Source organism: Schistocerca piceifrons, chromosome 2 (assembly GCF_021461385.2).
Source record: "Schistocerca piceifrons isolate TAMUIC-IGC-003096 chromosome 2, iqSchPice1.1, whole genome shotgun sequence".
Lineage (NCBI taxonomy): Eukaryota > Metazoa > Arthropoda > Insecta > Orthoptera > Acrididae > Schistocerca > Schistocerca piceifrons.
This window is the reverse complement of record NC_060139.1, coordinates 100148469-100163386: the sequence shown is the minus strand read 5'-3', so window position 1 is coordinate 100163386 and position 14918 is coordinate 100148469. Positions and strand designations below refer to the sequence as shown.

Genomic DNA, 14918 nt, shown 5'->3' with positions numbered 1-14918 from the left:
GGTGGGAGAGCTGCACTCCTCCTGAGTCAGTGACATAGAATTGTTCAGAGAGTGTAGCACATAATGTGGCACTTACATGCGGTTATATCTGGATGTATTATAAAACAAAAATGTAAATCAAAGCTAATATTGGTAAACCCCATAGTCATATGCTAAAACTTACCTGTGTAGGGTGAAGTCATGATACGTACAGTAACAGATTATACATGGCTGTTTATGATGTTATGCCCACTTTGGCTAAGTAAGCTAGTAGCTGGTTGTCAGGGCCGGTTCATGAACATTTTCCCACACAAGCAACTTATCATTTGGTGTCCCCCTCACCTACTTGTTCCTCATAATCATTCACTCATTTCAGTTTTTGCTACCAATTGTGATACACATTGTACACAAATCAATTAACAGTGATATTCAATGTACACAAATCCAGCATTTAGGCACCCATATGAGCTTGGTGCCCCAAGCAACAGCAACAAATCATGATATGTCCTTTGTAGAAGTCTTAGAACTGTGGCATCTCTGGCTTCTTCTCAGCTTGGTGCTCCAGGCAGCAGTTGGTGTCATTTGGGCCATAAACTGGCTCTGAAGGGATTTAGGGGAAAGGGGGGGGGGGGGGGCAGTGATTCTTTAGACATGCCAGTCCATATAGAAAGGACATCATTATAATGGAGAACATAGAGAACCTCATGCATCTGTTATTGGAAACACATTGCTCTTATCTGTTAATACACCTCTGTTGAAGGCTGTATAATCTATGCCATAGGCTTTATAATTATAAATATGATTTATAGACATTTATCCATATCTCTTCTCCTTTGTCAATGTTTTTAACACTTTTCTAGTCACATATACGGAATTAATCTATGATCAGTTTTAAAAGTAGTTATAGCTAGTTTTATACCATATTTCATACATGACAAAAGATATGTTTACTATTTTTAAGAGCCTCAAATTGATTTACAATAAAATCAGAGCTACAAGTACACATAACGGGTCATTCCCACTACATAAAGACAATGCATAAAATTCTTTGCTGTCTAGTTGAATAACAAGTTAAAATAAGAGTTAACACATAGATAAACTAATCAACATATTGTATCCTCAGAAGCATCTACCATTGTGTTCACCTAAAGAAAGTGTTGGCATATTTGAGATATTTTCACTCCATGTCCTCCTATGGAATTATCTTCTGTGGCAATACACTTAAAGTAAATGAACTTTTTTTTTTCAGAAGAAGTGAGCAGCAAGCACATTATGTAAAGCAGATTACTGTACGTCTTGTAGGATCTTTTAAGGATCCTGGAGCCCTTACACTCACTGACCAATACATTTACTCCTTAATGTTTTTGGTGCTGATCAAAATCAGTTTCAGTTGAACTGTGATTTACACATTCACAAGGCAAAAACTGGCACAGAACTAATTTTCTTGTACACTTTGCCTTCTCATCTAGGATTCTGAACGGAGTTATGTACTCTGGTGAGATGATGTTCAACAAACTACCATCTATCATAAACCAAGAAATCAAGAACCTTACCAATTCAAAAGGAAATGGAAAGCATATATTATTAGCCACTGTTTCTACAAATTATCTGAATATCTGCATTCAGGGATTGAAAAGTCCTGTTAACGATGTGGCAAGCAGCAGTATTTGTTTTAAAGCTGCACGATAGAAATGTACTGCAGATAAGACTTAGTATTTACAGATTTTGAAAAATATCATCTGAGAAAATCGCAAATAACAAATTAAGAAAACTTATGAAAACTCACATACATCACCAAAGTGGTGAAAAAATAGGATTTAAAATGGTGTGGTAATGTGATGAGATTAAGGTATGAAATTGGCTGAAAAAGTACTTTGTTGGCAACTTCCATATATGAGAAAAAGAGAAGACCCTGTGCAGAATGGGAAAATCAAGTGGAGCAGGCTATGCAACAAAGAAACTTGAAAGAAGGCTTGGATACAAGGTTGCCAAACAGTAGCTACATAGTAAAACTGATAAGGCACTAGCTTTTTCAGAGTAGCAGCTTTCGTATTAATTTGCTCACTTAAATTTAGATGACAAAAGTGTGAATAGTTTTAAGCTGTATAGTGATAGTTTATTGTTAAATCAGTATAAAGATAACATTTTTATGATTTTTTTAAATGCATACCTTGACTTGTTCCACACCCCTGAAACTATGGAACTTGATGAAAAAATTAACAAATGAACAATACCAAAGAGAGAAGTCAACTCACATAATTTGGAGTGCAAGGAGAGCACAAAAGTTCTTAAACTGCATGTAAGAAACCCTATAAAGTCGTTACATGTTGCTTTTCATGTTGATATATAAATCACTGCTGGTTGATTTCTATCTGCTCATGCTGTGAACATCAAACATTAGCCCAATAAATCTACTACTCGACAGCACCAATGGACCTTGAGAGGACATTTGCCAAGACTGTTGGTGCACGGTTTCTTTACCTACTTCAAGTCCGCTCAAGGACTTGATGTTGCCCTTCACTGATGGTGATCATCCATTGCATAGAATGATTCTTGTTCCCCTCATCCCATGACTCGTTAAAATTTTCTGAATTTAATAAACATCTGGTCAATCTCAACAGAAAAAAATCTGTGACTCAGGGGCTACGATGATATTTATTTCTAGAGCAGGCACTTAAGGCAAGATAACAGATCAGCATAGGTTGTAGCACATCTTGACTTGCTCATGATAATATCATTAGTGTTATCATAATCTAAATAAGGTTGGGACCCTTGCTGTTCATGTTCTACATTAGTGACCTTGGAGACAACATTAATAGCAACCTCAGACTTTTCACAGTATCTGTAATGAAATAGTGTCTGAAAAAAGCTGCACAAATATTCAGTCTGATCTGAATAAGATTTCAAAGTGGTGTTAAGACTGGAAACTTGCTTTAAATGTTCAAAAATGTGAAAGTGTGCACTTCAAAATGAAAACATAAAACATAGGAGCCTATGACTACAGTATCGAGTCACACTTGGAATTGGTCAACTCATACAAACACCTAGGTGAAACACTTTGTAGGGATACGAAGTGGGACAGTCACATAGGCTCACTCTTATGTAAAGCGGGTGACAGCCTTCTGTTTATTGTTATAATACTAGAAAAATGCAACAGTCTATGAAGGAGATTGCTTACAAATCACTCATATGACTCCTCCTAGAATATTGCTCGTGTGTGTGGAAACTGCACCATATAGTTCTATTAAGGGATATTGTATGTATACAGGGAAGGGCAGCATAAATGGTCATAGGTTCATTTGACAAATGATAGAGTGTCAAAGAGATGCTGACAAAACTGAATAGCACATACTTGAAGACAGACACAAACTGTCTCAAGAAAGTCCCCTTATGAAGTTTCAAGAGCCAACTTGAATGATGACTCTTGGAATATACTACAATCCCTTACAAGTTGCTCATGTAAGGCTCATGTGAACAAAATTAGAGTAATAATCATTCTTCCCAAGTGCTGTAAGTGAATGGAACAGGGAGAAGCCCTGATAAGTGATATAACGGGAAATACACCCATCATACAGTTCACTGAATTGTAGAATATGACTAGAAGTTGTTGCAGAACTGGATCAGAAAACATAATTGACTGAATGCTGTAACTAATAAAAATGAAGTGAGGTGGATGGAAAATGTAGCCAGGCAAGTGGCTGGTAAGTTGATCAAAGAAGTCTTTTGCCAAATGCCAAAAGACTGCAATAGATCAATACAATGATCTAATGGAGGTTGGGCAGATGACAATAGAAAATGGCAGTAGCAGTGTGGATACATATCACTGAAGACCATAATCTATGGATATGTCTTGACTAAGCCGTCATGCACCATTGAATTTCAGATGGCTGATGATGATGATGATGATTATGATGAGACCACTAGGTCCAGTCAATAGGATGAGGAATTCTGCCTTATGCAAAACACCTTGAAAAGGTGCATAAGGCATAATTTCATCCTGTTTTTGTAGCAAGCACGAACATAAGAAGAACTGCAACACCACAAGATGATTAGGTCCAGGCATTTTTTCTGTGTCAGTTAATTTTCTGTTCTGCAGTCTATCTGATTATCTGGCATTTAGGAGTTGATGTAATTGTTGAAAGGAATTAGAATACACACCAACACATTAAAATCCTAGGATATAAGATGACAGAACAATATTAACTCTGCTGAACACATGCACACTAACATATTCATCATTTTGTTATTTTTTATTTATTTATTCATCCGTAGACAACTTGTGTTGTATGGATGTCGTCAACTGTATACATGGAATGAGTATATACATAATAGTACTTCTGGTAGTACATATTTCTATGGTGCAACTTAATCGTTTGTACACAAAACAAATACACACCAATCTTAGTTACAAATAAATATAAATTTACAAATGTATTCTTGCATGGATTACACAAAACAAATACACACCAATCTTAATTACAGATAAATATAACTTTACAAAGGTACTCTTGCATGAATTGAGGTGAACACATGTCATTTACAGTATTCTTTTACAGTATAGTAACATTTATCTGCTAAATAATTTTTTGCAGCTTTCCTAAAGGCATATATTCCAGTTTCAGCTTTGATCTCCTCTGGAAGTCTATTATACATTTTTATTCCATTAAATAATAAACTATTTTGGGTTTTTGTTTTGTTTTTTCGTATGAGATGCAAATGGTGGCAGGATCTAGTCCAGTGTTGGTGTATAGATCTGTTTTGTGTCTACTGGTCAATGTGTTTCTTTATATATATCACAGTCTGAAAGATGTATTCACATGGTACTGTCAAGATTCCCATGGTTTTGAATAAATCCGTACAGTGAGCTCTCTTGCTGCTTTTTGTTATTATTCGTACAGCCCTCTTTTGCAGCTTGAAAATTGCTTGTATGTTCTGCACATTTGTACCCCAGAAGGTTATGCCATAATTAATTATTGAATGCACATATGCAAAGTATGTAGTCTTAGCACATAAACTATTACATACTGACATAATTATCCGGAGTGCATAGCAAGCAGTAGCAATTTTCTTTTCTAGTGCTGCAATATGGTCAGTCCAGTTAAGCTGTGAGTCAACATGCATTCCTAGGAATTTTGTGTTTGTGACACAATCTATAAGTTCATCTTTAACTTTTAGGCCTATGCCATTATGTTTTTTATTTATGTGGAAATTAATACTGTTTGTTTTTTTAATATTGAGGGTTAATTTGTTGCTTACTACCCACTTGCATACATGATCGAGAGTTTCTTCAGCTTTGTCTCTCAATTTGTCTGGTGACTCATCACTGATAAGGATGCTGCTATCATCTGCAAATAGTATTGCTTCCCCGTATTTGACACTCTGGGGAAAATCATTGATATATATTAGGAAGAGTATTGGCCCTAACACACTTCCCTGAGGGACTCCTATGTTAATATGTTCTGGTTTGGAAATGTGTTTTGTCAATCTGCTGAACTTCGTTTGTGAGATCTCTACACACTGTACCCTATTTTCCAAGTACGATTGAAACCAATTATTTACTGTTCCCCTTATTCCTAGTGCCTCCATTTTGTTTAGTAGTATTTTGTGGTCTACCGTGTCAAATGCTTTGCTAAGGTCAAGGAATATGCCTGTTACATGTTCACCTTCGTCAAGTGCTTCTAAGACAAAATCTGTGAAGTGAGCTACTGCTGAACCTGTGCTTCTTCCTGGCCTGAAACCAAACTGTTCTTTACACAGTAGGTTGTACTTGTTTAGGAAATCCATTAGTCTCTTTTTTATTATATTTTCTATTACCTTGGAAAAGGATGAGAGTAATGAGATGGGCCTATAGTTTTCTATATTTTCTGGATCGCCTTTCTTAAATAGAGGCAGGACTTTTGCACATTTTAAGTATTCTGGGAAGCAGCCTGCAGTGAAAGATTCATTTATGATGTGTGCCAAAGGATGTTGTATGCTGTCAGTGCAGTCCTTCAGTAAGCACACTGGCACTTCATCTAAACCTGCTGATGTTTTATTCTTTAGATTCTTCACAACCATCTTTACTTCTTCTGTAGAAGTCGGTAACAGTAACATTGAGTTATCCATATAGTTCAATTTTTGTTCAGGCTGTTTTTTGCCAAACTTTTGCTGTAGCTTGGTAGCAACACTGCTGAAGTACTCATTTACAGTATTTACTAGTGTATTTGGGTTATGTATAATAGCACCATTATGTTTAATTTGAATGTTTACTGTTTTTAATTTATTACTGTTTGTTTCCTGTTTGGTAACAGTCCAGGCTGTTTTAATTTTATTTTCTGCCTTTTCTATAATACTGTCATTGTGGGCTATTTTTGCATCTCATGATACTCTTCTGTATATTCTTTTGTATGTGTGGTAGTAGTTTAGGAAACCAGGATCGCTATGGTAGTTTTTTAACCTGTTCAGTTGTTTGAGTGTTGCAGAGGATTTCCTTATTCCTTTGGTCACCCAGGTATTTCTTTTGTGTGAGTGTACTGCAGTTTGCACCTCTGGGAATGCTTCATCAAATCTGAGTTTAAATAGTGACATGAATTTAGAAAATTTCTTATTTACACTAGTTTCAGCATACACTTCTTCCCAAGTTATACTGTTTATTTGCTTGGCAAATTCTGATCTGTTTGGTTTGGAGAAAACCCTTCTGTATGTGTATGTTTTAGTTGTATTGTCTATATTTATGTTTAATTTTAGGATTTGACAGGAGTGATCAGAAAGGCCAAGGTTATCTACAATAATTTCACAACTTTCTTTATCTATGTCTGTGATGATGTGATCAATTGTTGATGATGAGTTTTTGGCTATCCTCGTGGCTCTGTTAACTAATGGTGATAACTTATAACAGCGCAATATATTCAAGAATGAGTTACAGAATCTATCTGGGTTTTGTGTGTTTATATTTAAGTCTCCACAAATGAGAACCTTCCCTTTAGGATTCAAAGCCATGTCTAGAATCTGGATTAGTTTTGCAGTGAAAGTATCTATATCACCACTGGGTGAATGGTAAATACATATTATTGTTAACCTTTGTGCCTCATCTGTCTTGCTTATCTCTATGGCTGACATTTCTATTGTTTGACCACTTGCACATGGGATGCTTCTGTGGGTTGTGTGTGTTGAGACTGTGTATGTCTACACAAAAGAAAACATGAACTGAAGTTTGTCTGCAGATGTAACAACTGGTAGTGCAACATTTGAAGATCTCAGTTCTGTCGTTATTGATGAAAGCTTGCTCAATCATAGTGTTCCGTAAAGCTAACATTGAAGCACAGCAGGAAATCATCTGGTTTAATGTCACGAAGGAAGGTCAAGACTGAATGTTCTAAGAGGAACCAACAGTGATAGCCCTCTTCAAGTTGCATGGAAAGTTTTCTCAGTAAGATGTCTCTGCTTCACAAAACTGTCTTTGAAATTCTGCCATTATAGACAATGTTGAGAATAATATTTGAGCATGCCAAGGAAATAAGTTAATCACAGTAAAATATGGCAAGCAAGAAGAAATTTAAATGACTGTAATAGTTTGGCATTTGTACAAGAGGCCTAATAAAATATTCCCTCAGCTCAGTAAGATACCTGGAAAGAATGGCTTAAGGAAAGAGAGGGAGAAAGGATACACCAAAGAAATCCTGTATTAAACAAATCAGCAAAGACCTGAATGCTCATCACTTAATCATTGAGGCAACTAAACAAGTCACCCACGACTGGATACATGAAAGACTGCAGGAAGTGATGTCCTTGACCTTTGGTATTTTAATAAATCACAATGTTACATCTTACTACGAACATCAGTATGTATTGCACTTACATAATTTTTATTATTATTCTTTTTCGTGTGTTTTTAATCTACCCCTGTTAATAACATGTTGTCCTTTGTAGATACAATAATACAGGCTCACTGCCATATACTGGTACCTTATATAAATTGTAGACACTCTTCATTTTGTCGTATGAACTTTCCATTTTACTGATTTTTCACCTATTACTAGATCCTTCTAACAAATTTTCTTATGTATTCCTTACATTAAAACTGATGTTTGGACTCAAAAGTTTTATTATGTTAGGAAACTCTTTAAAGAAATGGAGTGGTTTATGCCCAGATTAGTTCAAAGTGTGCAAAAAATCAGTAAATTTCTCAATGGATAAATGAATCACCTAGCACAAAAAGAAAACTGTGTCTGTCAGTCAGAAGCATCCCTGAAGCAGACGCTACAGCTCATTGCAAGACGTAGTGCAAAATGTTAAAGACAGTAGTACAAACTATGAAGAAATGCATTACAAGAAAAGATAATCACATCAAGCAACTGAATACAGACAATCTGTGCTGTAGGGAAGGAGGAAACTGGCAGAACCATGGATGAGAACCAGCAGACGGGTTTAAAAGTAAATGATACTCCCGCACTGTGTGCACTTTTTAACAAGCTTTTCATAACTGTTAGGTACTGAAAAGAAGAGGCTGTCAGGTTCAGTATGTGCTGCTAGGTTAAATCTCAGACCAACCATTACAAATAACTTCAGTAATATGAACATGAACCACACCACACTAGAAGAAGTAATTTCCATCACAAAGTTAATAAAATCAAAAAATTCTATTGGTTGTTGTAACACTTCAACAAAGTTAATTAAAGAGAGTTGTTCTGAGTTTATTATCAAATTTAATTATTTGTATCATGGACATTTAACACCAGAAAATTTTCCAGTTGGCTGAAACATGCTGAAGTTAAACCTCTGCATAATAAAGAAAATAAAGAGATACCATCAAATTGCTGCCCAATTTAACTTTTGTCAGCATTCTCAATAAGTTTAGAAAAGGTAAAATATGAGTGGCTTCTTAACGATCTGACTACAAATATTGTATTGTCAAAGTCACAGTTTGGATTTCTAAGGAATTCCAATACTGAGAACGCTATTTATACATACAGAAAGAATGTGCTTAAGCTGTTAGACAATAAATTACAGACTACTGCTATATTTTGTGACTGTATAAATCACAAAACTTGTAAGAGGTTTTCTCACAGCAAATTATGACAGCAAGCTAATAAAAAGGGCTGACAATATTTATTCATTTGGCAGGTGAATATGACAGAAATGTTAAAGTGCTTAAACAAATCTTAATTTGTAATGCAGATGTTATCAGACACAACTGATACATAAAATAATTCTTTGTTACTTTCACACCATATCAGATGGGATCTTTATCTGGGGAGAGGTGTGGCGGAGTTTCATTCATCGAACTAAGCTAAAGTTTCCTAAGCCCAAAAGTATGTGATATGAAAGTATGTAATTATTCCAGCTCAGTAACACTATGTTGGTAGCTGCTGTGCAAACATTGTCTCCACGTACACGTACACCATAATTACTTTACCACAAAAACATTTGGGTTCACACTGATCTCTGGTATGAGATGATCCCGGGGGAGGGGGGGGGGGGGGGGGGGCACTGGGGGCCGAACCGCACAATAATTCTCTGGGTGCGGTGCAGGGTGGCAGCTGGGTGGGTGGACAGCTGTGGCCTGTTGTGGGGTTGTGAACCACTGAGGGCTACTGCGGGACAAAGCCTCTCCATCGTTTCTTGGTCCCCGGTTTAAATACACAAGTATGTAATACCAATTACTTGCTCTTTAAACTCAAGAAAATCCTGCAGAGGCCTGTTCAAGGAATTGGGTGTACTAACTACTGCTTTAATGAAATCTGTCATAAATAATACACTATGTGATCAAAAGTATCCAGACATGTGGTTGAAATGACTTACAAGTTCATAGCACCCTCCATCGATAATGCTGGAATTTAATATGGTGTTTGACCACCCTTAGCCTTGATGACAGCTTCCAGTCTTGCAGGAATACCTTCAGTCATGTACTGGAAGGTTTCTTCAGGAATGGCAGTCCATTCATCATGGAGTGCTGCACTCAGGAGAGGTATCGAAGTAGGTCAGTGAGGCCTGGCACAAAGTTGGCCTTCCAAAACATCCCAGAGGTGTTCTATAGGATTCAGGTCAGGACTCTGTGCAGGCCAGCCCATTACAGGGCTGTTATTGTTGTGTAAGCACTCCGCCACAGACCATGCATTATGAACAGGTGCTCGATCATGCTGGAAGATGAAATTGCCATCCCCGAGTTGCTCTTCAACAGAGGGAAGCAAGAAGGTGCTTCAAACATCAATGTAGGCCTGTGCTGTGATAGTGCCATGCAAAACAACAAGGGGTTCAAGCCCCCTCCATGAAAAACACGCCACACCATAACACCACCGCCTTCGAATTTTACTGTTGGCACTACACACGCTGACAGATGACGTTCACCAAGCATTTGCCATACCCACACCCTGCCACTGGATTGCCACATTGTGTACCATGATTCATCACTCTAAACAACGTTTTTTCCACTGTTCAGTCATCGCATGTTTATGCTCCTTACACCAAGCAAGGTGGTGTTTGGCATTTACTGGTGTGATGCGTGGCTTATGAGCAGCTGCTCGACCATGAAATCCAAGTTTTCTCACCTCCTTCCTAGGTGTCATAGTACTTGCAATGGATCCTGATGCAGTGTGGAATTCCTTTGTGATGGTTTGGATAGATGTCTGCCTATTACACATTACGACCCTCTTCAACTGTTGGCAGTCTCTGTCAGTCAACTGACGAGGTTGTGCTGCATGTGTCCCTTCACATTTCCACCTCACTATCACATCAGAAACAGTGGACCTAGGGATGTTTAGGAGTGTGAAAATTTCATGTACAAGCATATGACACAAGTGACACCCAATCACATGATCACATTCTAAGTCCATGAGTTCTGCAGAGCACCCCATTCTGCTCTCTCATTATGTCTAATGACTTCTGAGGTCACTGACACGGAGCACCTGGCAGTAGGTGGCATCACAATGTAGCTAATATAAAAAAACGTATGTTTTTGGGACTGTTTGGATTCTTTTGATGACATAGTGTATATCTATTTTACAAACCAACAGCTGAATTCATAAAATCAATACCAGATATAAAAATATCCTACACAAAGATGTAATGTCTCTTTTTTTGATCAATAAAAGTGTCCATTATTAAGGACAATACATTTTCAATAACTTACATGCTATAAAAAGGTTTAGCTGCTAATAAGATTGAGTTTAAGAGGCACTTAAAGGATTTCTGATTAGCCAGTTATTTCTACTCCATTTGTGAATTTCTTAGTAGAGCCAGCTGATGTGCATATTATTAATAATATCAAATAATGCAAGAGTTAAGTAACATTTGACTTTTTCACATCTTTAGTGCAGTAATGTGATCGTTGTATGTAAGTGCTGTAAATGCTTTCTATTTGATGATGTATCGCTACAATGGCCTAAGAATTACTTTTTCACCTCAGTGTAAGATGGCTACTTTCTGTTGCAGGGTGGTGATGAATGCAAAACTTTTTGTGGTGATGGGCCTGACATTCACATTGGATGTGGTGTCAGGTATGTGGGTGAATTCCCCAGCGTGGGTCTGGTACATTCCTGATACTGTGAACGTGCTGCAAGGAGTGCTCATCTCAGCTATTTTTGTGCTGAAACGGCGTGTGCTGCGTGCATTGGCTCGCCGCCTGGGCCTGCCGTGGGGCAGCTCTGGCTCAGATGGGGGCACAGGGGGTGCCAACACACCGCCCTCTGCCTCTGCTACATCCCGAGCTGTGCGTGCCCGTAGCCTCACCCCAGCTGCTGCTGTTGATACACCCATCCCACTCAAGAGCACACCCTCAAATTCCACACTCCTCACAACCATCAGTATCAACAACCACAACAACAACAACAGCCATCACATCCAGCGCAAGTCTTTCGTCACCACCAGGACTTGAACACAACAATCACATGTGTAACTATTATTCCTGAGAGCTCAGTCTTATTTCTTTGTGCTATTTACTATATACAGTGTAGGTCATATGTAACTGGAAGTCATATGTGGACTAGAACAAGCTGTGAAAGACTACACATTGAAATGTCATTTCGAATTAGTCACGAAATTCAGACTTGAGAAAGTTAAGTGAAGTTCAGAAATGTTAAGGTACGATTTTCATCACCTAAGGTAAACAAAACACAAACATGAAACAGTACATCAACAAACCACGAGGTATGGAGAAATGTATTGTATAACAGCTATTTAAACATTTCTTTACTGTCTAAGTGTGACTACGAATGGATTATATGAAGCAGTCTCATTCTATGCTCTTCCTGATATTCCAGCTAGAAATGAATAAGTTAATTTTTTGAGGATGGTAAAAACCCAATGTTTATTGCACAAATTTGCTGTATAAGGGAAAAACACTGCTGATTTATTAAATACATTTTACAAAGGATCCTCAGCACCCCAATTTCTTTCAAGCATCCTGCCAATTTTGTATACGGCTAATTTTTGCTCTTTATTGGCCTAATCTCATAACTACATGTTTCTGAATACATTTTGCAAAACTTTTTACGCTTATCCTAAGGAATTGACTGTGTACGATAACTCGTAAGATGCCCTCCAAGATAGATATTTTCATTCTGTCTTCATCACACTGTACTAGGATATATTAAACACATCTCATTATTAGAGCATGGTCATATGATGGTGCGTGGGTTTGGATTCTGGTGTTCAAAGAAATTTTTGTCACCATTATTTATTTATAGGCCATGGGGAAAGAGTTGGTGGTGTAAGATTCCTGACCATACATATATGTGCCAGTGTCTTACATGAAGGTACTATAAATAAGTCTCTTGTATGTGGGCATGTGCTATTGTTGACAGACATACATCCACTGGATAATGACATTAAACTCAATGGCATCCTTATTGTTATTCAGGAGAAGTATACTATGAGATGACACTAGCTTTCACACTATGTTACTTCCACATTAACATAAATACCGTGATACTTCTAAACACACCAACCACAGTCAACACACTACATAGCTACGCATCTGATACATTGGACAAATGCTGTAGGAAATTTCTGGTAGAATGTAAATACAAAAAATGAATTATTCATTATCCAGACATGTCATGTCATTAGAGCTAATATGACAAAAAACTTATCATACCTCAGAGAATTAATGATTATCCACTAAATATTTGCATAAAAGCCCTGCACTCCAAATCTGGGAGAGGGGGGTGGTCCATGTGTACCCTCTTGCTCCACCTTGCAGATGCCTCTGTTTGGACATACAGTAAGATGAAATGACATCCACCTGCAAAGTTTGCACCAGACATTCAGCCAAACACAAAACAAGGATAAGCAAAATTATGTACTCTTCTGTTTCTCTAATCAGTCTCCCTTTAGTAAATTATTACTATTGTAGACTTTAAATAAGGTAGGATCAGTGAAAGAAAATATTATTATACTTATGTATTCCATCCTACAAGGAACAGCTACTTGGTAGAGTTCCCATTGTTTCTGAGTTGTCATGAGCATCATTTAATGTATCTAAAAGAGGAGAAGAACAGAGTTATTGTAGAAGTAAATTTTTTGCCGTAATTTATGTTTCCTCATGATAAAAAACAAGTACTTTTGATTTTTTTTGTAGTTCCTGTATTAGTCAATTCATTTAATACTTATTTAGCAGTATGGAAATCTTTCCTGAAGTTCATCTTGATATTCTGTAAGTTCCCTACTTGCAGTCAGTTAAGGATGATTTCTAAATTACGTTACAAAAAAATTAAATTGTTGACTGTCCTTGAGTACAATAAGTAAAACTGCTATACAGTTTAACATGTCTTTTTCTGTGATTGAGCACAATAAGCAAGACTATAAAGTGTAACCTGTCTGTTCTTTTCCAAACTATATTCATCTTTTCCCAATATTTTTCTTATGTACTGAAGTGAACACTTTAATTTTAATTTTTCTGAGAAAACACAATAGTTTTCTTTCCATGTGTACGTTCAAAATGTATTCTCTTCCCTATCCTGTTCCCCTCAAAAGTGCAGCACGTCTAATATCAAGTCGGTTTTCTAAAAGTAAAAAAATTCCTTCTGCTTTCAGCATTAGTTAATTTTTTACGGTATATATGACTATGCGACATGATAAATACAACACTAAAGAAAACTTAACTTCTTTGCTGCAGTGGAAGATTAATTGCCAGAAGTCTTTTTGTACATATTTCTAGAATGTCACAATTTATTTTATTTGTTAACTTTAGTCCTGTTCTGAATTAGGAGAGTGAGCAGTTACTGCACTTAGTAAACAAGCTGTTTTGTGTAATTGTATATTATGCTTCAAGTGCAGTTGTCGTACAGAGCAACCAACTGAAACTTAATTTGAAAGTACCTGCTTTTGAACCACCAATGATTTATCACAATTTATTACTGCTTTTATATTGACAACATTTTTTGATGAGGTGGTATTCTTAGTTTTTAATATCAACATTTCTATAAAGAAAAGCTTTACAGATATAAGACTGAAATTGATTTGTCAATTATTTACTTATGTCAATGTTGTATTACATAAAAACACTGAATTTTAGATGAAGTGTTTAATTATTTGCACAATAAATGTTGTGTATTGTTGAAAAACCTGCACAATAAAATACATCAAAGTCTTTGAATGTTTTTGTCTAGTGCACCTTCAGAGACATTCCATTCTGTAATAAAATGTAAAAGACCATAAAACCTTGACTAATGCATTCTGTAACTGCAGTTAGTGCAACATGATTCACTGTGCCACAAGACATCTGCATCTGAATGTTTTGCTTAAACATAATCAATAATTACGTTAATTTGTAAAATATTGAACAAATAAAGTGTCTGGTGTCTGTCTATATCTGGTAGTGTACCTATACAAAATCAAAAAATTTGTCATCAAATCTCTCTCTCTCTCTCTCTCTCTCTCTCTCTCTCTCTCACACACACACACACACACACACACACACACACACACACACACACACACACACGCACACAGTAAGAAAGAGT

The 14918-nt window shown here is 36.8% G+C and overlaps 1 protein-coding gene across 1 annotated transcript in view; it reads left to right on the top strand.

Moving 5' to 3' along the window:
• Positions 1-14698, top strand: part of LOC124777166 — a 686524-nt gene extending 671826 nt beyond the window's left edge. The window contains exon 7 of the mRNA XM_047252473.1: positions 11389-14698. Coding sequence (XP_047108429.1) covers positions 11389-11830 — 442 coding nt within the window. The 3' untranslated portion in view covers positions 11831-14698. The remainder of the gene's footprint in view (positions 1-11388) is intronic.
• The last annotated feature ends 220 nt before the right edge of the window (positions 14699-14918 follow it).